Source organism: Neomonachus schauinslandi, chromosome 4, assembly GCF_002201575.2.
Source record: "Neomonachus schauinslandi chromosome 4, ASM220157v2, whole genome shotgun sequence".
Classification (NCBI taxonomy): domain Eukaryota; kingdom Metazoa; phylum Chordata; class Mammalia; order Carnivora; family Phocidae; genus Neomonachus; species Neomonachus schauinslandi.
The window spans coordinates 17202130-17222270 of record NC_058406.1 but is presented as its reverse complement, the minus strand read 5'-3'; the positions used below and the strand labels follow the sequence as shown (position 1 = coordinate 17222270).

Genomic DNA, 20141 nt, shown 5'->3' with positions numbered 1-20141 from the left:
GACTGCAAACCAGTGGCTTTGGGCCGGCTCAGACCTGGCCAGGACAGCCCGGTTGCTGCGGCTCCTGGCTCTGTGGGCAGGGAGTCCGCCCGTCAGTCGTCCCTGCTGGACTCCGGGCCCACGGCACTCCGGGCTGGGCACGCACTTTGGCTCATCACTCAGGATGCCATGACTCTGCCCCACCTTCCCTTTAAACAGGAGCACCACAGCATTTTCTAGCCGACTCTGGTAGGCGGAGTCCGGACCGACCGACCACCCCCGGCGGTTCGCGTGGGGGCTGAGCGCAGTCAGCCGCGCGATCTCTCCCTGGGCCTCAGCTTCCCCGGCTCTCGGGGGCGGGGGGGTTGCAAACCAGACCTCCCAGAACCAGCTTCCTTCGGTCAGCGCCGCCCCCGGACTGCCTCTGCTGCTCGCCGTCGCTGATTTCCTGCGGGGCTCGGCGGGTACCGAAAGGCTGGAGAGGCCGCGGGGAGCGCGGCGCCGGGCTCGTCCGCCCCGCCCTCGGCCTGCGGCTCCCGCCGGGGTACAGCTCCCGGGCGCGGCGCTCGCCTCCCGGCTCCCAGCCCCAGCTCCAGCCCCCGCCCCCGCCACGCCGCGCAGGCGCCTTGATGCTACAGCGCCTTTGGTCCTCCCGGCGCCCCGTAGCGCGCTCCCCGGCGACACGTTTCCTTGGGGGCGTGGAGGGGGCGGGACCAGGTGGGACGTCGGCTCTTAAAGTGACCCGGACGCGGGGCGCGGGAGGCGGCGCCGCTGGAGGCAGCGCGGGGAGCGCGGTCTGGAGCAGGTTCGCGAGGCGAATGGGTGGGGGCCTGGCGGGCTCGCGAGGGGCTGCGTGGTCTGCGGAGAGCGAGGGAGGGCTTCAGGGGTCCGGGCAGAGTCCCGCTAGGACGGGCTCCTGCAGCTCTCAGCTCCCGCCGCCTTGGCTGGGGCGGCCCGGGTTCATTCATTCCCGACCCGGAGACTCCGAGTTCGGCCCCTTCGGAGCCACGGCCCAAATCTCAGCCCGCCGCTCACCGCCTCCTTCCCTCCATTTTGCAGACTGGGAAGACCGAGGCGGCGACAGCCGACCGAGGTCACCCCGTCGGTCCGGGGCGAGGCTGGCTTCACCAGCCTTCCTGCCTCCTGGGGCCCATCCGCGACCACTTTTCGGGCTTCCGCACGGCGGGGTGAGGGTGGGGGTGGCCTCGGGGTCCGGAGCGAAGTCCAGCTGGAGGCGGTGGTGAGGGGGAAGGGTGAACTGCTTGGCGCGAGGTTAGCGGGCTGTGAGCCTGGAGATCCGGATTCTAGCCGGGCTGTCACAGCTGTGTGTCCTCAGGCAAATTACTTAATCTCTCTGACCTTAGTATCGTTCTCGGTAAAGTGCCAGCCATAACACTTGGCTCATCGGGATGTTGGGGGAATCCAGGAAAATGATGCAGAAGTGCCCGGTACAGAGCCTGGCACGCAGCAAGCGCTCAGCCAAGTGGGTGGGAGTGGTAAGCCGGGAGAGGGGATTGAGGCAGCCAGGAGGAAGGCGGCTGCGGGCCAGGCCGCACCGAATGAAAGACCTGAGTGTCTGGAGCCTCCTCCCCCGTCCCCCACTCTACCGGCAGGGTTTGTTCAGGGCGGAGGTGCACACCTGGCAGTGGAGTCGGGACCAGGGCCACGTCTACACCGCCCGGCTCCGTGCCGCCTGAAGTTGGGCGGCGACCCAGCTGGCCCTGGCATGCATTGGTAGAGGCTGGGCCAGCCGGATTGACCCGGGGTGGGGTGGGGCCCACTCCGGGACCTTGGTGCTGCAGCTCCAGAGCTGGGCTCAGCCTGCCTGGCAAAGCACCCCACCCTGGGGCCATTTGGTGTATTTCCTGCTTCCTCCCAGCTGACGGGAGCTACCCAGAGCAGGAGGTGTTAATCACTGGCCAGTTTACACCCAGTGATAGCAGAGGGATTGGAAAGGCCTGAATTTGAGCAGACAGAACCTCTTCCTGGGCTCTTGGGAGTCCCGGGGCTGCTGCCATGTTTCCTTCTGGCCAGGACTGCTTAGTCCCCAGACCCCTGGGAGGCTTTAGGTTTCCTCTTCAGTCCCAGGTAAATTGGGACTAGAGATTGTGGTGCCTGCACATCAGTCTCCCCACCCGTGCGGTGTGGCAGGGCCTTTCAAGTCCCCTCGTTTAACCCTCACACTACCACATGACGTTTGTACAATTACAAGCTCCAACTTAATAGATGGAAAGTGAGGCCAGGAGAGGAGAAGTGATCTCCAAGGCCTATGGCCACAAAGAGGTGGTCTCCAGACGTGCAGCGGGTCTGATTCCAGGGCCACCCTGTTCACTAGGACACACTACTGCCTCTGACGTGAGCCGGAGGCCCTGAGCGGCCACTCTCAGCCCCCTCTGACGCCCTGTGTTCTGGGCCAGGTACAATGGCAGAGAAGGTGCTGGTGACCGGCGGGGCTGGCTACATCGGCAGTCACACGGTGCTGGAGCTGCTGGAGGCCGGCTATCTGCCCGTGGTCGTGGACAACTTCCACAATGCCGTCCGTGGTGAGCCCGGGGGGTGTGTGCCTGTGTGTGTGTGTGTGTGTGTGTCTGTCTCGTCCCGTGGGAGCCCAGGACCCACGTCCTCTTTTGATGGGCTCCCTGTGCTCAACCAGGAAGGGGCTCCATGCCCGAGAGCCTGCAGCGGGTTCAGGAGCTGACAGGCCGCTCTATGGAGTTTGAGGAGATGGACATCTTGGACCAGGTAGCCCTACAGCGTCTCTTTAAGAAGGTAGGTGCTAGGGGCGCCTGGGTGGCTCAGTCGTTAAGGGTCTGCCTTCGGCTCAGGTCATGGTCCCAGGGTTCTGGGATCGAGCCCCACATCGGGCTCCCTGCTCAGCGGGAAGCCTACTTCTCCCTCCCCCACTCCCCCTGCTTGTGTTCCCTCTCTCGCTTGTCTCTGTCAAATAAATAAATAAAATCTTTAAAAAAAAAAAAAAAAAGAAGGTAGGTGCTGGGCAGGCAGGCCGGGGGCACCGCCGAGGGCCCGGCCTGTACAGCGACCTCTGACCCTGGCTTCGCCCCTGCAGCACAGCTTTACGGCAGTCATCCACTTTGCGGGCCTCAAGGCGGTGGGAGAGTCCGTGCAGAAGCCTCTGGATTATTACAGAGTTAACCTGACCGGAAGCATCCAGCTGCTGGAGGTGAGCTGAGCGGCAAGGTCCCAGACACCAGGAGACCCCAGCCAGGCGGGCCGTGCCAGTCACAGTGGATGAGGGCCTGGAGGGGAGAGTCAGGCGGGGCCCAAGCCGTACCATTTTAGACACACGTCCCTCTACGTCTCCCCACCTCTCTGCCTCAGTCTCCCCATCTGTAAACAGGAGTGCCCAAACCTCAGCCCCTCTCACCTGTGAAGGAGGAAGGGGGTGGGAATACGTGGGAGGCAGAGGCCACTGACGCCTCCCCTCCGTGGCCAGATCATGAGGGCGCACGGGGTGAAGAACCTGGTGTTCAGCAGCTCAGCCACCGTGTACGGGAACCCACAATACCTGCCCCTGGATGAGGCCCACCCCACAGGTGGCTGTACCAACCCCTACGGCAAGTCCAAGTTCTTCATCGAGGAAATGATCCGGGACCTGTGCCAGGCAGACAAGGTGAGGGCCCCCCCCTTGACGCAGCCCTCAAGGCCTCCCATGAACCTGAGGGTGGGATCCCGAGCACCACCCACCCAGGAGGAAGCGAGGACTCTGGAAGCGGCAGTGACTTGCCCCACGTCACAGCACTGGGTGGGAGGACTTTCCAGCGATAGAGCGATCAGGCGTGGATGGGGGGCGGGGGTGCGGGTAAAGAGCTCTGGATTCCGCCCGGGCACACCCTGCACCCTCACCCCACTCCCCTGACCCGTGTCCCGCAGGCCTGGAACGCGGTGCTGCTGCGGTACTTCAACCCCATAGGCGCCCACGCCTCGGGCTGCATCGGCGAGGATCCCCAGGGCATCCCCAACAACCTCATGCCCTACGTCTCCCAGGTAAGGGAGAAGGGGAAGGTCAGGGTACAGCTGGTGCCAAGGGCCTGGGAAGAGCTGACCTGACCTCCACCCCAGGTGGCGATCGGGCGACGGGAGGTACTCAATGTCTTCGGCAACGACTACGACACGGAGGATGGCACAGGTGAGCCCAGGACCAGGAGGATCCAGGAGCCAGGGGGAGAGTGAGGTCCCACAGGCACGGTCCTGAACACCCCCCACACCCAACCACCTCCGCAGGTGTCCGGGATTATATCCACGTCGTGGATCTGGCCAAGGGCCACATCGCAGCCTTGAGGAAGCTGAAGGAGCAGTGTGGCTGTCGGGTAGGGAGAGAAAGGAGAAGCGAGGCTGGCGAGGGAGACGGGGCTCCAGAGGGGGTGGGTAGTCCAACCCGCCCCACCACCTGCTCTCCTCTCGTGGGCAGATCTACAACCTGGGCACGGGCACAGGTTACTCGGTGCTACAGATGGTCCGGGCCATGGAGAAGGCTTCTGGGCAGAAGGTAGGCCGGCTGCACCCCAGCCCCGCGTCGACCCCCTGCCCCGACTTCCGAGGCGGCCTGGGCCCCTCCCACCAGCCTCCCTGACGGGCATCCCGGCCCTGCCCAGCTGCTCCGCCCGCCTTAGTGCTGGCTGCCTGCAGCTGCGTTTCTGAGCCCGGTGGGCAGCTGGGTGGGCGAGGCCAGGGCCGGCTCAGCTAAGCTACGGCTGCTTCGTCTCTCGCAGATCCCGTACAAGGTGGTGGCACGGCGGGAAGGCGACGTGGCTGCCTGTTACGCCAACCCCAGCCTGGCCCTCAAGGAGCTGGGCTGGACAGCGGCCTTAGGGCTGGACAGGATGTGTGAGTTTCCGCCCCCACCCCTGACCCTGGGTGCTGGCTTGATCCCTGGGACGGGGTCCGGGCACGCCCACCCGGGGCTGCCGAGATGGTGGCGGTCCCGCATTCCGATGTGGACCCTCGCTCCACCCCTCCCCCCATCGCAGGTGAAGATCTGTGGCGCTGGCAGAAGCAGAATCCTTCGGGCTTCGGTGTGCAGGCCTGAGACCCTCCCTACCACACGCCAGAAAAGGAAAGAGAAACTGGCTGCTCTCTCCAGCCTCTGGGGGGAACCCAGGGGCCTCAGCCTCCCCTACCTCAAACCCAAGCTGGGCCTTCTCAGCCCACCAGGCATGAAGCCAAGGGCTCCCCTGACCAGGAGTTGGGGGTATCCCTAACTCTTCTCTGCAACAGCGTCCAGGAAGCCATCAGGACCACCAGAAGTGAAGGGGGGAGCAAGGGTCCCGAGACAGGCACTAATTTATACTGCTCTGAAGCGCTTTACGAAGTATTTAAAATAAAAGTTTTCTAACACTGGGGCAGATTCTTGCACGCGATCACTCTACCCCTTGGATAGAATCATCCAGCCTGAGAGTTGAAGCAATTTAATTTTATCGGAATCCAGGACACAACAAGAAAAACACCCAAAACCACATGGAGACAGAAGACAAGACACAACTCCTCCCCCACCTCTCCCCTGGCCCTAGAGTGGGGACAACGTGGGGGTGGGACAGCTGGGGGAGACCTTGAGCCTCAGTCCAGCCCTACAGGCTCCAGGCCTGCGGGGGAGCAGGGTAAGAGGGAGGCAGGGCCCAGCCCCCACGTTGGGGAGGCTAAGGGAAGGCCCCCTTCGAAGGACTCTGCCCCCTCACCAACACCCCTGCCCAGGGGCAGGTAGCCCACAGCAGCACGGGGGCCCAGGGCCACGGACACATTCATGATTGAGAAGCAGCTGGAGGGAAGGAGGAGAGACCCACGATTATCTGGGCAGAATCACTTGGGGGTGGAGTGGTAGGTGGGGCCAAACCCTGAGGTCACAGGAGGGGGCCCAAAGCGGGGCTAGTGAGTGAGGTCCTGAGTGAGTGGGTCAGCGGCTGGGCCCTTCTCCCGCTGCCTACAGCCCGTCCAATACTGCTGCCAGGGGGGCCGCCTCCAGGGCCACGGGGGAAGTGGGCGGCCTGCCCTCTGCTGCAAACAGCCAGGCCTCGGCCTGCCTGCCCCAGAGGCCTATGGGAAGAGGGACAGGTCAGGGATGGTGGGGACAGGGGCTCGACCGGCTCAGATCCAAGATGGTGCCGCACGTGCTGGACCCCCAAGAGCTGGGGGACTGCGCTGGGGGCCGTTGCCTCCGGTCAGACAGGAGGCAGCAGCTTCTCAAGGAACTCCTTCACAGCTGCCATCTCCTGGGGGTGAGGAGGGATTGTGAGAGGCTCCAAGTTGGAGGGAGGAGGGAGAGGGCTGGGAGTAGGATGGGGCCCCTCATCACTGACCTGAGGACAGGAGCTGTGCATGACACCTGGGTAAGTCTTGAACTGGACCCTGGCGGGTGTGACAACGGACCGGAGCTTCTCAGCCGTCAGGGCCCCAAACCGTACTGGAACCATGGGGTCCAGCTCCCCATGGCACTGAAGGATGGCCAGGTCCTTGGCACTGCCATTGGCTGCCTGTGGGCCAGAAAAGACCTCCAGGGCAAAGCCGATGCTTCGGCACAAGCCCCAAGCCACAAGGAGACTCAAACGGCAGGAGTGGGGTCGTGGAGACACTCACCTGGGGGAAGGCCCGGTGCAGAGGCAGCCAACAGCTCAATGCCACAATGCCAGCCAGAGGGTGGGGACAGGTAAGGGCCGTGTAGAGGGACAGAGCCCCACCCTAGAGGGAGGAGAGAATGAGCGGTCATGAGGGCACAGCTCACCTACCACCCCCCACCCCCTCTCTCTCCCCTCACCTGTGAAAAGCCTCCCAGGACGATTCGATTGGCAGGGATCCCATTCTTCATCTCGTGCTCAATCAAGGCCTTGACTGGGGGGAGGGGACATGACTGGGTAGGGGAAAAGCCGCTGGGGGGCCCAGGGAAGGGAGCCAGGTACTGCCCAACGCTTTCGTTGGCGGCGGGGGATGGAGGGGGAGGAAGGCAGATGCTGAGGAGGGGCTGGGGCCTTACTGTTCTCTGCTGCCTTCTTGATGCCAGCCTCGTCCTCTGGGGCATCTGGACTCAGCCCCATCAGGTCAAACCTGGGGGAGGAGAGGTGTTGGCTCCTGGAAGACTCTGGCCAGCCCCCTGCAGCTCTCTCAGCTCCCATCCTTCCCCCACGCCCCCCCCCCCAACTCACCAGGAGGGCATCACCATCTTCATGTTGAGTGTCACAGGGATCCGGGGTCTAGGGAGGGGCAGCGAGAAGGGTCATCATGCGCAGAAGGGATGAGGAAGCCACAGCAGAGAGCCAGGAGGGGGCAGAGTAGCCCCTGGGGGGCCCCTCCCAGCAGGCAAGGCCTGTGTTTAAGGTGTTGCCAGGCAACATGCCACGTGGGGCTGGAGGCTGTGGTTGGGGCACCAGCAGAGAAGCAGAGCCCGACACTCGGTGTGACGGGGTTCCAGCTTAGTGGGTGAGTACTTGGGGGAAGGGGCACAGGATCTCCTGGTTCTAGGGGATCCCTGGTCTAGGAGGGCCTAGGGCTGGGGGCTGGGGCTGCGAGCTCCACCGGAGTGAAGGCTGAAAATGGCACCTCCAACTGCCCTGGGCTCAGGCCGCAGGATGCAGCTGACAGGAGAGAACAGGCCCAAGACCACAGGACCACCCCCCAGCGGATCCCCAACCTCAGCCCCTCCCTTGCTGGGGTGACACTCACGCATGGGGACAGATGTACTTGACGTGAGGGAGCCGGATGGTGGAGAGGGCGTCAGCCCAGCTGTGCCTATAGGAAGGAAGGGAAAACCGGCACCCATGTGGGGAGGGGGAGAGGGCGCAAGCCCCCTAATCCTGCCCCCGGGCCCTTCCCCACCTTCCCAAGGAAGTACCTCCTCCCTCTCCAACTCACTCACCCTGTGTCTCCAAGTCCATGTAAAAAAATAACCTGAAAAAGGGTCAGACATGGGGACGTGGGAAGAGGGCAGTCACCACCACCCTGCTCTCATTCCTCCTCAGTCCTCCAACTTTGGGCCATCCCCCTGCGCCCCCAAGGACCTGGGTGGGGGGGAACCGTTGCAGCAGCCAAACAGGCTATTAACCCGTTGCCGCCTGGCTTCAGGTTGCTCCCTTCTCAACTGTGCCACCTCCATTTTCCCCCACACCCCTTCCAGCCAGTTTCCCCAGCTGGGCCAGGGGCTGGGCCGGGGGCTGCCGAGGGCAGGGGAGGACCCTTACCGCGGCCGTTTCCCGCTCAGCTCCAGACACAGTGGCAGCATCGGTGAGCAGGGGCACAGACATGGTGTTACCACACATACACTGCAGGCTCCACGGCTGGGGCCTGTGCAAATTCGGGGGAGTGGTCACGAGCAAGACCAGGCAGGGGAGAGACTCCTGACACAGAAGAGTCTCAAACCGAGGGCCCACTCAGAATGTCAGCGCCCCATAACACCCTGGTTCTGTCCTGGGCACCAAGAAAAGGCAGGCAAGAAGTCTCGGGCCAGAGCAGGGAGGAAGTTTGCCTCCATTCCAGGGCTGAAAAGCAGAGGAAGCCACCCTAGTGTCCCTGGTTCCGGCCTGAGCTTGCTGGAGACCCAGAAGGGCAGAGAGAGGGCTTAGGGGCTGTGGGGGAGGGGAGCCAGGGCATCCCCTGCTGTCGTCCCCCCACTAACTGCCTCCTCCCTGCTCTCCAATCATCATGCCTCTAATAGAGCCCCAGGTTCCCTCCTCCCCAACTCCCAGCCCTACTGGGAAATGAAGGGGAGAAAAATGCCAGAAAGATATGCTTTTAGCCCCTACCCCCAATCCCCCCACATGCACATTTTCTCCCACCCCCCCCCCCCCGACATCCAGACCCCACCAAGCCTTCACAAGCAGTTTCTGGCTCAGCCATTCCCAGAGCCCCCAGGGGCTGCCCATGTCCCCAGAAGGCACACAGACTGCGGCCCACTACCCACCCTGTAACTGGTGCCCCACGCCCCACTGAATGGTGCTCCCTGCTGCCGCTAGTGCCCACCGAATCCAACCAGGTCCCCCAGTTTGACCATGCTCTGGGACTCCCAAACACACAAAAGAATGTGAGGCTGGTTGGCTCCTCCCCATCCTTTGCATCCTCCCAAGTCCCCAGAAGCTACCTGCCCCTAAGCGCCTACCCTTCAGAGTGGTGCCCGCCCCCCAGCACCCTCCCCACCCGCTTCAACCTTCCATCTCTGACCCTGAGTGCACCACTCCACGTGGGATCCCTCGCCTCTGACCTCGGGGTCCCTCTTCCCACACGGGGATGCATCTTCCGCCCTAAGCTGGGATTCCCTTCCTTCCTGGCTGGGAGACTTCCACCTCTCACCCCAGGGTCCCCCTCTCAAAGTGATGCCTCCCCCCGCCCCCCCGACAAGGGAAGGAAGCTCCTCAGAGTAACTACTTCCACCCTAACCCAGGGTCTCCCACTCTCCACACTAGGAACGTCTGTCCTGACCAAGGGTCGCCCCCTCCCTACTGTGACATTTTCTACCCTGAGCCAGGACCCTCTCTCCCGCCCACAAAGGGGCGTTGTTCTACTTTTGACCCCGGGGAGCCCCAGCCCCACAATGGGATCTTCCACTTCCGACCCTAAGTCCCTCCAATCACAGCCGGACGCCTTCTTGCCCCACTCTACCCCCAAAGTCCCCAAGACCGGCCAGCGCCTCTTCGCACCTAACTCCCCACCCCCATCCCTCACAACTGCGGTCCCCTCCCCACTCGCCGGGACCCCCGCGGAGGTCCGGTCTCTCCTCCCCCCGCCCCCGCCCGTACCCTCCCTCCGCCGGCTGGCCCCGGACGAGGGTACCTCTACTCCCTGGGGGTTTCGAGACCTCTCGGGCGATTCTCCTCTTTCTCCTGCACAGACACACACTCTTCCCCCTCGGCCGCCCCCGCCGGAACTTCCGTTCGAGTCCCGGGAACCCAGCCATCGCGCTGCCGGAAGTAGCCTGGCCAGCGGTACGGAACCCGGAAGTGGGCGTCGGCGATCCGCCAGATAGGAGCTGCCATGTTGGATACGGTGGGGCCACTCCCCGTAATGAAGCCACGGAGTCACCTGCAGAATCTAGACAGCGCGTCGGTAATTCCCGCCTGCTACCACCACCCATGCGCCTCCTAAAGGAAAGCTATCCGGAAGGAGAGGCACCCCTCACACTAGCATAGTTTCGTATGGATCATACACTGGCTGGATGGCCTCATACACCGAAGACATCCTTAGAGACCACCCAGTCCTCCACTCTTATTCTAAAGATGAGGAAACGGACGCTCAGGGAGGGGAAGGAAACAGCAATCTCAAGATGACACTGTAATGCTGCCTCTCTGCACCTGCTTCCTGAGCTATGTAACACGGTGATAAATACCACCCTGCCTACTTCACAGCTTTGCTGTTAGGCTCAAATGAGGTCGTGTGGATATGCTTTATACACTGTAAAATTACAGTGTGAGGATTTAATGACTAAAAAGTACCCCGGGAAAACAACACAGGTCACAGCAGGACAGCTGGACAGGCAGTGTTGTCTTAGCTCTGCCCTCAACAAGCAATGCCATGTGGACAGTGAACAGAATACCATCAATGAGCTCCAGTTTGTTAAGAACAAAAAGACCTTCGTTTTGTCCCCATTTTCCTCCTTGCTGCACTGATAAAGTGGAAATGGGTTCTGGGTCCACAGAAAGGCTGGAAGGGGAAGCGAACTGAGTTGAAGGACTATGTGGGCATCTACAAACAGGAAATGAGTGATGCTGCTACCTACAGTAGTTTTCTTTGAACTGAAAGAAATCAGTAAACTTGGGAACTCCAAGCACTTTTCCAGGCTGAGAGGCAGTTTGTCTTAAGTGCTCAACAGGTCACAAAGATAGAGCCTAAAATACCAGGATCTGAACAGAGAATCTTTGGAGTCCTGAGGACTGCAACAAGCCAAAGAACCAGACTGGATGTCAGAAAGGGATGAGTGTGCCCAGACCACATAATTGCCAGCCACTGCCCCAGGAGCCCTGCTAGGTCTGCTTATAGAAGAGTAAACAATTCCTCCTGCACCCCCAATCACCTGGGACCCTGGGGCACTTCTTCAAGTTCTTGAACAAATTCTTCAGAGTGAAGCTTCAAATTCAGAAGCCCAGTCCCAGGGCCTGCCTGTGATTAGGCTTTAATCAGTGGAACTAATGAAGGGATAGTCTGCTCTAAGATTTCTAACTTTATTTTTCCTCCTACTCCAAATTTTAAAACATAGCCTTTAATCTCCAAAATGATCCAACTGAAATAAAGAGGCTGTGGCTGAGGAGTAGGACCTTTAGTGCATCAAGAATTGCGTTTGCACTCTGGTTGATTTCAGGTTACATTTTAGAAATCTTGGGGCTTAACAAAGCTTGGTGGTGGCACGCTTTCCCTTGGACAGGCTGGAGAAAGTATGGGCCAACACTTCAGAGGAATTCTCTCAAGAGGATGAAGATTCAACACTAATTCCCATTATTCACTGTTTCTATTTCTGCAAAGGAGAGAATACTGACCATCTCAAATCCCCTCATTTTAGATACTTAAATTGTCTCCAGTTGCTGTCTTGACTTACAAAATTTAAGTCCAGTCTTGGGTCCACATGTGCTGCTCACTTACTTTCCTTGCTCTCATTTCTTCTGGTGACCTCAGGAATCTGTTCTCCCTTGTTTTGTAAATGTCCCTCCATTTTGTAAACGTTACTTCCTCTCATGAGAAATGGAACATCAGTTTGTAACCTCACCTTCCTCTTTACAAAGTGTGGGTGGGTGTAGGAGTTTTTAGTCCAATGTACCTTTCCTGAAGAAAATGATCTAGTCTTAAGTATCATTGTGGCACTATGACCTACCTAGTACAAAACAACAACAAAAAATTTCAAAGTTCCATACTAGTTCCCAGTAAAGTAAAAGTTTCATCAGTACTACCAAGAAATCAAAAGAATATACAAATATTAAGTCTGGCAAAGATTTATTAGGAAGCTTATTAGGTACGGTGAATAAAAAGCCATGAACAGAAGAACTGAGATCTCCAATTTCTGGCATTGCACTTACGACACTAGTTAGAAGCTAATAAACATTAAGGATGTCCCAAGGGGAATCTTACCTAAGTCCCACTCTTATCCAACCAGGATAACTCACAAACACAGAAATGATGCCCATGCTCTCCCCAGACTGCTTACCTAGGCAGTAAGAAAAAAAGACCTCCTCAAGCTATTAAGCATCATCAGGAGATTCCTGCTCTTCTAGCTATAACCATGGGACACTAGTACATGACAGACAACTCCAAGCTGGGCAACTTGACAAGAATGCTGAACGCTGACAGGAAGAAGGAGCAAGCAGGGACAAGTATTTCTAGTTGGAGACCCTCCTGATGGCTAATAGAAACACAATGCTGAGGCTTCAGAAAGCTTACTGCAGCCCAGGAAATAGTTTCCATTTTAAAAAAAAAAACAAGTCACACAAAAATCCTGCCACAAAGCAACAAGACACTTGGGATCCCATGGCCACATTGACTGGAAAGGCAGACATTATCCAATGACTGCCAGATGCTGCCCAGCCCAAGACTCAATTTCTAGGCCCTAGAGAACCACGATTGTCCCTCAGCACCCACACTACCCTCCCTGGTGGTGTGGTATCTTCCATAGGCCAGGTTTCTGCAGCAAGCCCCAAAGACAAAGCTTGGCAAAGGCTGTGGCACCAACTCTCTCTGGAACCCTATCTCTTTGTCTTCCCCAACAGGATGCTGTACATCTTCACCGACACAGCGCCTCTGTGGGAGCCCTGGCCAGTCTTAGGAAATGAAGTGTGTCTGTGGGGTAACCTGATGGACCCTGTGGTCTGCTGGGTTGGCTGATGCTTCATAATTGCAGATGGTCACCTCATGTCGGCGAAGCTGCAAGAAAAGTGAGAGGCTGGGTCAGCTGGCCATTTCCCAGACCACACACTGGAGTAGTCCTTATTCAGGTTCATTTCTGGAAGTCATCTCTTCCCCCTTTTGACACTTTTATCCTAGGAAGACTGCAAAGATCATTATCAATGATTCACCCCGTAACTTAAAAGATTCATTCCCCCGCAATTATGGCGCCACCACGAGAAGAGGACCTTATCTGTCTTGTTTATTATCTTATCTCTGGGTGCCTGGAACAAGAACAGTTATCAAAAATGTCAAATGAAGAAAAGAATCTCCAAGTGAAAGAAGTGAATTGTTATCAACTGTATTATTTCAACTCCCTTAAAAATACCTACAGCCTGTCAAGAGAGATGGACTGCTTATAGTAATGAAACCAAGAAAAATTATACACAGACTGGAAGTAAGTAGTATCTCACTTGCTCTTTTTTCCTTTCCTTGGAGTGCCCATATCACAGCATACAGACGTATACACACACATATGTACGTGCACGGGGGAGGGGAGGTTGGGGGGTGGTCATGCTTCCCGCCCCTTCTTACCTCAGTCCATTCTCCTCTCAGACCAATATACAAGACCTTTGTGGTATCAGCTCCGAAGTTTTTTGAAATATGGATTGAGAGATGATAGACGTTTGAAAAACGAGAAATTCTAGAGAATGAAAGGAATGGGGAGAGAAAACACAGGTTAGAGTTCAATGACTATCTCACCACCAGGACAAAAACAACAATTCTAGCTCCAACTTGTGGTAAAACCCAGGTAAATGTCAGAGAACACTCTGGCTCTTCTGTATCACTCTTCTCTTTTGCACAAGAATTGATTCAGTGGAAACTGCCTGAGCATCTACCAGGTCCTGCTCCAGGCAATAGGAATAGAAAAATGAGTCAACACTGCCCTGCCCTCAAGGAGCAAGAATGAGAAATGCTATATGACCAAGCAGGGATTCTAACGCAAGTTCGGTGTTGATCTCACCAACCTTACCATTAGGAAAAAGAACCAGTGAAGACATAAGGTGGTCTTGGGTAACATGGCCTATTGTAAGCCCACTATGCAAAGAGGAATTCTGAAAACATCTTTCCTAAGACCATCCTAGGAGATCAATCAGATGTCAACTGCTTACAAGTTTAACAAGTCTATGGCTTGCACTGCATCTCTGCCCAAAATTGACCAAGCCAAGGATCAAGTTTCCTCCACTGTTTTAACTCGTTTCTCATGCTAAGAAAGCACGAAATGGGCCAAAATTGAATTGCAAGCTCAGTAAGCGCTAATGCATATATGTTCACTGCAAATGAACACCTGCTGTTCCTGAGAAGCCAGAGAGTGGAGACAGGCCAAGTGCTTACTTTGTAGCATACTCTAATTCTCCCGTAAGATCCCGATTCAGACTAAAGGTCTGATCTGGCTCCCTGTCTGTATCATCAAAGGACATCTGTGGAATGTTTTTGTACCTGAGAAAGGAAAGGGAAGAAAAATCAAGTAATGTGCATTATCACGTTGTGCATATTTTTCAGTTTTTCAAAACTTCTTATTGACTCAACTGCCTTCCATTTTATTAAAAGGAGATCAAATTTTAGGAATGGCATTTTAATGGCATTTATACACAAATATCTTTAAACCAACAAGGGCTGAGAACTGCAACATAAGCCAGTGGCATCTTTGAGTGGGTTAAGATCACATGAGAAGCAATACACAAAGAGGAGGCTCAAATCAGGTCACGTGCAGCAAATGCATGGAGAGAATCAGCAACTCAGCACATTCAGACCAAGCTGAGGAGGTTAAATAAAACAGCTTACTCATGGGAGAAAAAACACTTTTGGCAGAAACCTATTAAACAGAGTTAAGAGATAAGAGCAGGTAACTTAACGCTCAAGCAATTTTTGTGTTCAAAATTAGCCTGTATATTGAGTTCTCTTCAGTTTTAAAAAATAAATAAATAAATACAATTTGGGGGTTTCCATTTTGAAGAGAGCATAAAACACTGCCAACTCACAACGAGCTTTGGAAAGTCAAATAAAACTGCTAATGAAGAAAAAGGTTTTCAAAGAAATATCTAAGAAACAGCTGTCTCCTCTGTAACTCAAAGATTCTGAAGCCCTAAGCCACACCCCCACATCTCTAGAGTGTTTTATTAACACACCCACACAGGAGGGGCCTAGACATTAGGGGCAGCAAAATGCATGTAATTTAAGAAAGCAAATGTTTGCTTCAAAGTGTTTCTAAGAATGATGCACAGAATAATAACAGTGAATATTTATGAGTAGCATTATGAGAGGCAGTGTAGCACTGTAGTTAAAAGCAGTGTCTCTGGAGCCAGACTTCTAGGTTTAAAGCATGGCTCTGTCACTTACCAGCTGTGTAATTCTGGGCAAGTGATTTAACCTCTCTGTATCTGTTTCCTCATTTATAAAGTGGGGATAGTGATAGTACATATCCCATACAATGATGAGATTAAACTGAATCAATTCTAAGATACATATACTTTAAAATTTTTACCATGGAAAATTTCAAATATATACAGAAGCAGAGAAAAATTCAATGAATCTCCATTTATTTATCACTCAGCTTCAACAATCAACATTATGCCTATTTCCTACCACCCCCATTTTGTTTGTGCTTGATATTTTAAAGCAATCCCAAACATTTCATTTCACTCATACTTTAGTATGTATTTCTAAAATGTAAAGACTTCTTAAAACACCACTCTTAAAAGGATATCATTTTACAAAACTTGACAATTTAACAATTCCTTAAAATCATCTAACACATAGTCTGTGTTTAAATTTCATTAAGTACCAATTTAACTTTTCTAGATGTGTCAGTGGCATGTCACAGTTGAATAAGCAAAATTTTTTTTACTTAATGGCATAGATTTGATAAAGTATAATATATGTAAAGCGCTTAGAACCAAGGGCTATGTATTTGTACCTGCCCTACCAAATTTGGGCATTTATTATGTTCCAGACTTATTCTAAGCTCTTCACATGTTATGTATCATTCAATTCTCTCCACCATCTTATGAGGTTCATACTATTTCTACTGTCATTTTACATACGAGAGCACTGAGATAAAGAGATGTCCCAAAGTCATTCACCTAACCAGCGGTACAGCCAGAATTTGAACCCAAGCAGTTTATTCCAGAGCCCACTCTTAAACACAATGCAACACAGATTTCTAGTTTTCTCAAGCCAATCCATCTCCCCAGTAAACAAGTAAACGTATGGTTTCCTTAACATGATTAAATATGTGGGTTTGCTTTCAAATTCATGTTTCCAACTTTCAAAAATAGTATCAATTTCTTAAATCTCTCAAATTGACCAATTTTTCAGGAAAAAATTTTTTTAAACATAAAGTTCTTCTGGTATTTTTTTCTCCAGCACTCAAAAAAGTTTTCCCCTTCTTTTAGGAAGGCTATGCTGGACTAAGGCAAGCTGTCAAAAATGGAGTATTAACCCTGCTAGCAACAGATCCCGTGTTGCAAGAGGTATACAGAACTCTGCCAACTAAAGGGCATTCACACTCAGTAATTCCATGTCAACAAAACACACGCAAAGATTTTAACTGTGTGAAATAACAAAGGTAAATCTGGAAACTAACCCCAAAAGTAGAAACCATCATTTGAGATCTGCAGTTGGGTTACTAAGAAAACTGCAAAGTCATCGACAATTGGCATTTATAGGATGCTCTCTGGATGAATGGTGCCACAGCAAGTACTTTGAAAAGACACAAGCTGTTGGCCCTAAAGATGCTTAATCTAAAAAAGTCGTTAATTCAGGAAGAGGTAAGTGTATTCTGATGAAGAACAAAACCAAGATTTTTCAGGGGGGGAGGGAATATTTAACCCAGTAAAAAGAAAAAAGTGTGTCATTCTGGAATAAAGTGCTACCACAGAAAAGAGAACTAGCTTCTTGAGAGCCTCAGCCCTCGCGCCACTTACAGTCTCATCTCAGAGGGGTGTGAGTCATCATCCTCTCCCATTATAATGATGCCTTTGAGTTTGACATTGCCTGTAAATCTGCCAGAATGCAAAAGAAGTTGTCAACTTGGGTATGAACTTTTGCGTAGCTGTGTGACCCTGGACAAGACCCTTCCCCTTTTGGGGCTTCAGTTTACTCATGTGTCAGACTTGTACCAGAACATTTCTAAGATCCTGTCTGCCTCTGGCATTCTGCAGTTCTAAGAAATTCACCTTGACTCCTCAGTTATCTTTCAACAGATACATCTTCATGCTTTCCTCCTCAAACCCACCACACTGTAATTTCCCCCATTTCTAGAAACAGATGTGTGCCCTTGACACACCAATGAATGAATCCTGAGAAGACATCTGGGTACAGCCTATCTAGCCTGAGGCAAACACCAAGGAGATACTTACGGAATATTAAACAGAAGCTCTTCATCTGCATCACTTTCAACAAACTGGAGGGGATGGGGAATGGGGAGGAGAAAGCAACAAATATTTGCTGAGAGCCTACAATTTCAGGCATCTTCCAACCCTGTTCTATGACCGGAGTGCAAGGCAAATAGTCAACCTCCCTCGGTTTTCCAGCACTTACTAACTTGATGCTAATAACTGAATAGTCCTTAACTGGGGAGCCCGTGAATGAACTTCCAGACCCAACTAGCCTCCTCAAATTGTGTGTAAAAATCCGTGCCTATGGGGTCCACAGCTTTCAAACGGCTCTGTGACCCCATGGTGGTAAATGCTCTAGAAAGGATAACACGCTTCATCTGCCTAGCCTGTCTTTGGTCTTCATCAGGTGATTATGATCAGGCAGCCATTGGGACTAGCAGTCAAACAGGGAAAACGCCCTCATGGCCATCCTCCGCTACCCCCTGAAGCTCTGGAAGAGAATATCGGCGTGTAAAGCCAAACCACCCCTTTCCCTCTCTGGGCCTCAGTTCCTCTATCTGCAAAATGGGGAGACTCGACCCTGTTTTCTTCCCAGGGGGAGGGCAGGTGATGGGCACGGGAAAGCCCTTGGCAAGCGGGCTGTCGTTATTTTTAACAGCAGGACTGAGACCGACAGGGCACACAGGAGGCCTGAGGCCCCGCGCGGGTCCCCGCCTCGCCCTCCCGCCCCAGGCCCCGGAAGGCCCACCTTGGAGCGGTCGGTCCGCTCCTCCCACGGCTTGAAGACGCCGCGGCCGCTGCCCTCACGACTCTCGTTGAGGCACTGCAGCCGCTCCAGGTCGATGCGCAGGTAGAGGCCGTAGGCCAGGCCGCGCTGTTCGGGCGGCTCCTCCCGCTCGGCGGCGCAGCGACAGCCGCCCCCGCCGTGGCTGTGGCCGTGCGACATGGCGACACCGCCCCCCGCGCGTCCCCTCGGCCCTGCCGCCGCCGCCGCCCGCGCCGCGCTCGCCCTGCTTCGCTCCGGCCGCCAAGCGCGCCGCCGCCGCCGCGTCGTAAAAGGCGCCCCTGAGTGGCGCATGCGCCCGGGGAGAAAGGGGGCGGGGCTCGGAAAGGGTTTGACGCTTGACGAGCGCTTGCAGGTGCCAGGGAGTCAGCCCTGGAGTCGATGCTATCGTTCTCGCCGCTACTGAGGTCTGGAAACTGAAGCGCAGAGAGATTAGGCAGGCGTTCCGAGTAAATGATGGGGCTGGGATTCGAATCCTCCTCCTCATTAAGCTAAAGTCTATGCTCTTTTGCCACCAGCGTTTTTTGGGAGTTGGTCGAGGAAAGCGTGCGCAGTGATAAGGCCCTGAAGGGTTGGGAGCACTACGTTATCGCTGCTTCACATGTGCAACTGCAGGCATTTAGAGCTCACAAACTCACTTTCATAACCACTCTCTTCGTAGTGGGCTTAGCGGTCGAGAGCAGGCTTCACGGACGACAGGACCTGGAGACAAGTCCTGGGTCTGCTACTAACACTGTGACACTCTGAATAAGTCATTTTCCCCATCCCAAGACTTCGTTTTCTCGTCTGTAAAGTAGGAATAATACGTTTCATAGGATCACAGTGAGTATTACATGAGATAATGAACTTAGAGAACTCAGCACAGTGGCTGACACATGGTAAAAGTTCAATAGCTGAGTCACGTCTTGGTTCAAATCTAAGCACCGCAGACTTCCTAGCTATGTGGCCTTGGGCAAGTGACTTACCCTCTCTGAGTCTCAGTTTACCACCTGTAAAGTGCAAGGATTGGAGTAGATGATCTTTTAAATCCCCTTGCCATGTGACATGTCAGAGCAGTTTTTTCAAATGGCTGGTTGTGACCCATTAATGGGTCTTAAAACCCATTTAGAGGATTGTGACTAGCATTAAAAGATAAAATAGTATATAATTTAAAAATTCAGAATGTATCACACTTTTAAGTCTCAATTTATAGAACTTTTGTTTCAGTTTCAGGTTTGTGTACTCAGGTGCAATATAAAGTGTTTTTCATATCTTGGGTTGAAGTCAAAAGAATTGGAAGCCAATGTTTAGAGTTGAAATGATTTTGTTTTTGTTTTTTTAAGATTTTATTTATTTAGGGCGCCTGGGTGGCTCAGATGGTTAAGCGTCTGCCTTCGGCTCAGGTCATGATCCCACGGTCCTGGGATCGAGCCCCACATCGGGCTCCTGGCTCAGTGGGGAGCCTGCTTCTCCCTCTCCCTCTGCTTCTCTCCCTGCTTGTGCTCTCTCTCTCTCTCTATCTCTGTGTCTCAAATGAATAAATAAAATCTTACCAAAAAAAAAAAAGATTTTATTTATTTGACAGAGAGAGACACAGCGAGAGAGGGAACACAAACAGGGGGAGTAGGAGAGGGAGAAGCAGGCTTCCCGAAGAGCATGGAGCCCGATACGGGGCTCAATCCCAGGACTCTGGGATCACGACCTGAGCCAAAGGCAGACACTTAATGACTGAGCCACCCAGGCACCCCTAGAGTTGAAATGATTTTGGATTCAGAGTAGAATGTGTTCTTAACTGCTGGTGGGGCAGGGGAAAGACAGAGGATGTAGAGAGTGTTACGGGATACTCTGGATATCCCTTGCCCTTCATGTCTGGCTCTGGAGTGTCCAGACAAGACTGGGGGCTGGTGAAATACAACCCAAAATATCCATCTGGTTAAGTTCCACTCTAAAAATATTTTGAGGGGCGCCTGGGCGCCTGAGGGTCGTTAAGCGTCTGCCTTCGGCTCAGGTCATGATCCCAGGGTCCTGGGATCGAGCCCCACATCGGGCTCCCTGCTCAGCGGAAAGCCTGCTTCTCCCTTTCCCACTCCCCCTGCTTGTGTTCCTGCTCTCACTATCTCTCTCTCTCTGTCAAATAAATAAATAAATAATCTTTTAAAAAAATAAATAAATAAAAATAAAAATATTTTGATGTCTGG

The 20141-nt window shown here is 53.9% G+C and overlaps 3 protein-coding genes across 6 annotated transcripts; 1 reads left to right on the top strand and 2 right to left on the bottom strand.

The window, feature by feature from the left end:
- The first annotated feature begins 701 nt into the window (after positions 1 to 701).
- GALE (UDP-galactose-4-epimerase) lies at positions 702 to 5342 on the top strand. Its single transcript, XM_021684121.2, has 11 exons — positions 702 to 784; positions 2397 to 2522; positions 2633 to 2748; positions 3047 to 3160; positions 3434 to 3610; positions 3871 to 3984; positions 4060 to 4126; positions 4222 to 4307; positions 4409 to 4486; positions 4710 to 4824; positions 4968 to 5342. Exons 2-11 carry the CDS (start codon positions 2402 to 2404, stop codon positions 5024 to 5026), a joined length of 1047 nt encoding a protein of 348 aa, XP_021539796.1. The 5' UTR covers positions 702 to 784; positions 2397 to 2401; the 3' UTR covers positions 5027 to 5342.
- Positions 5343 to 5389: 47 nt separating this feature from the next.
- LYPLA2 (lysophospholipase 2) lies at positions 5390 to 10036 on the bottom strand. Of its 2 annotated transcripts, none has more exons than XM_021683546.1 (10): positions 9748 to 10036; positions 8163 to 8265; positions 7841 to 7872; positions 7648 to 7713; positions 7131 to 7178; positions 6962 to 7032; positions 6746 to 6819; positions 6568 to 6669; positions 6291 to 6482; positions 5390 to 6203 (listed from the first exon to the last, which is right to left on the bottom strand). In XM_021683546.1, exons 2-10 carry the CDS (start codon positions 8238 to 8240, stop codon positions 6153 to 6155), a joined length of 714 nt encoding a protein of 237 aa, XP_021539221.1. In that variant the 5' UTR covers positions 8241 to 8265; positions 9748 to 10036; the 3' UTR covers positions 5390 to 6152. The 2 variants fall into 2 exon arrangements, with proteins under 2 accessions (XP_021539221.1, XP_021539223.1); XM_021683548.1 differs by having other exon boundaries at positions 6291 to 6464.
- Positions 10037 to 11878: 1842 nt separating this feature from the next.
- Positions 11879 to 18256, bottom strand: PITHD1 (PITH domain containing 1). 3 transcript variants are annotated; one of them, XM_021683544.1, is made up of 6 exons: positions 17929 to 18233; positions 17202 to 17245; positions 16767 to 16844; positions 14176 to 14280; positions 13375 to 13483; positions 11879 to 12819 (listed from the first exon to the last, which is right to left on the bottom strand). In XM_021683544.1, exons 1-6 carry the CDS (start codon positions 18124 to 18126, stop codon positions 12718 to 12720), a joined length of 636 nt encoding a protein of 211 aa, XP_021539219.1. In that variant the 5' UTR covers positions 18127 to 18233; the 3' UTR covers positions 11879 to 12717. The 3 variants fall into 3 exon arrangements, with proteins under 3 accessions (XP_021539219.1, XP_044769838.1, XP_021539220.1); XM_044913903.1 differs by having other exon boundaries at positions 11879 to 13483; positions 17929 to 18256; XM_021683545.1 differs by lacking the exon at positions 16767 to 16844.
- Positions 18257 to 20141: the final 1885 nt, after the last annotated feature.

Excerpts from the sequence above, each read along its gene's own strand:
- LYPLA2 (XM_021683546.1), bottom strand. The coding sequence starts at position 8,240 with ATGTGTGGTAACACCATGTCTGTGCCCCTGCTCACCGATGCTGCCACT. Across the intron at positions 7,033-7,130 it reads AAGATGGTGATGCCCTCCTG|GTTTGACCTGATGGGGCTGA; the intron begins GTGAGTTGGGGG and ends CTCCTCCCCCAG. Across the intron at positions 6,204-6,290 it reads TGCACAGCTCCTGTCCTCAG|GAGATGGCAGCTGTGAAGGA; the intron begins GTCAGTGATGAG and ends CCTCACCCCCAG.
- GALE (XM_021684121.2), top strand. The coding sequence starts at position 2,402 with ATGGCAGAGAAGGTGCTGGTGACCGGCGGGGCTGGCTACATCGGCAGT. Across the intron at positions 3,611-3,870 it reads ACCTGTGCCAGGCAGACAAG|GCCTGGAACGCGGTGCTGCT; the intron begins GTGAGGGCCCCC and ends CGTGTCCCGCAG. Across the intron at positions 4,825-4,967 it reads CTTAGGGCTGGACAGGATGT|GTGAAGATCTGTGGCGCTGG; the intron begins GTGAGTTTCCGC and ends CCCCCATCGCAG.
- PITHD1 (XM_044913903.1), bottom strand. The coding sequence starts at position 18,126 with ATGTCGCACGGCCACAGCCACGGCGGGGGCGGCTGTCGCTGCGCCGCC. Across the intron at positions 17,246-17,928 it reads AGCGGACCGACCGCTCCAAG|TTTGTTGAAAGTGATGCAGA; the intron begins GTGGGCCTTCCG and ends CATCCCCTCCAG. Across the intron at positions 13,484-14,175 it reads GAATTAGAGTATGCTACAAA|AATTTCTCGTTTTTCAAACG; the intron begins GTAAGCACTTGG and ends TTCATTCTCTAG.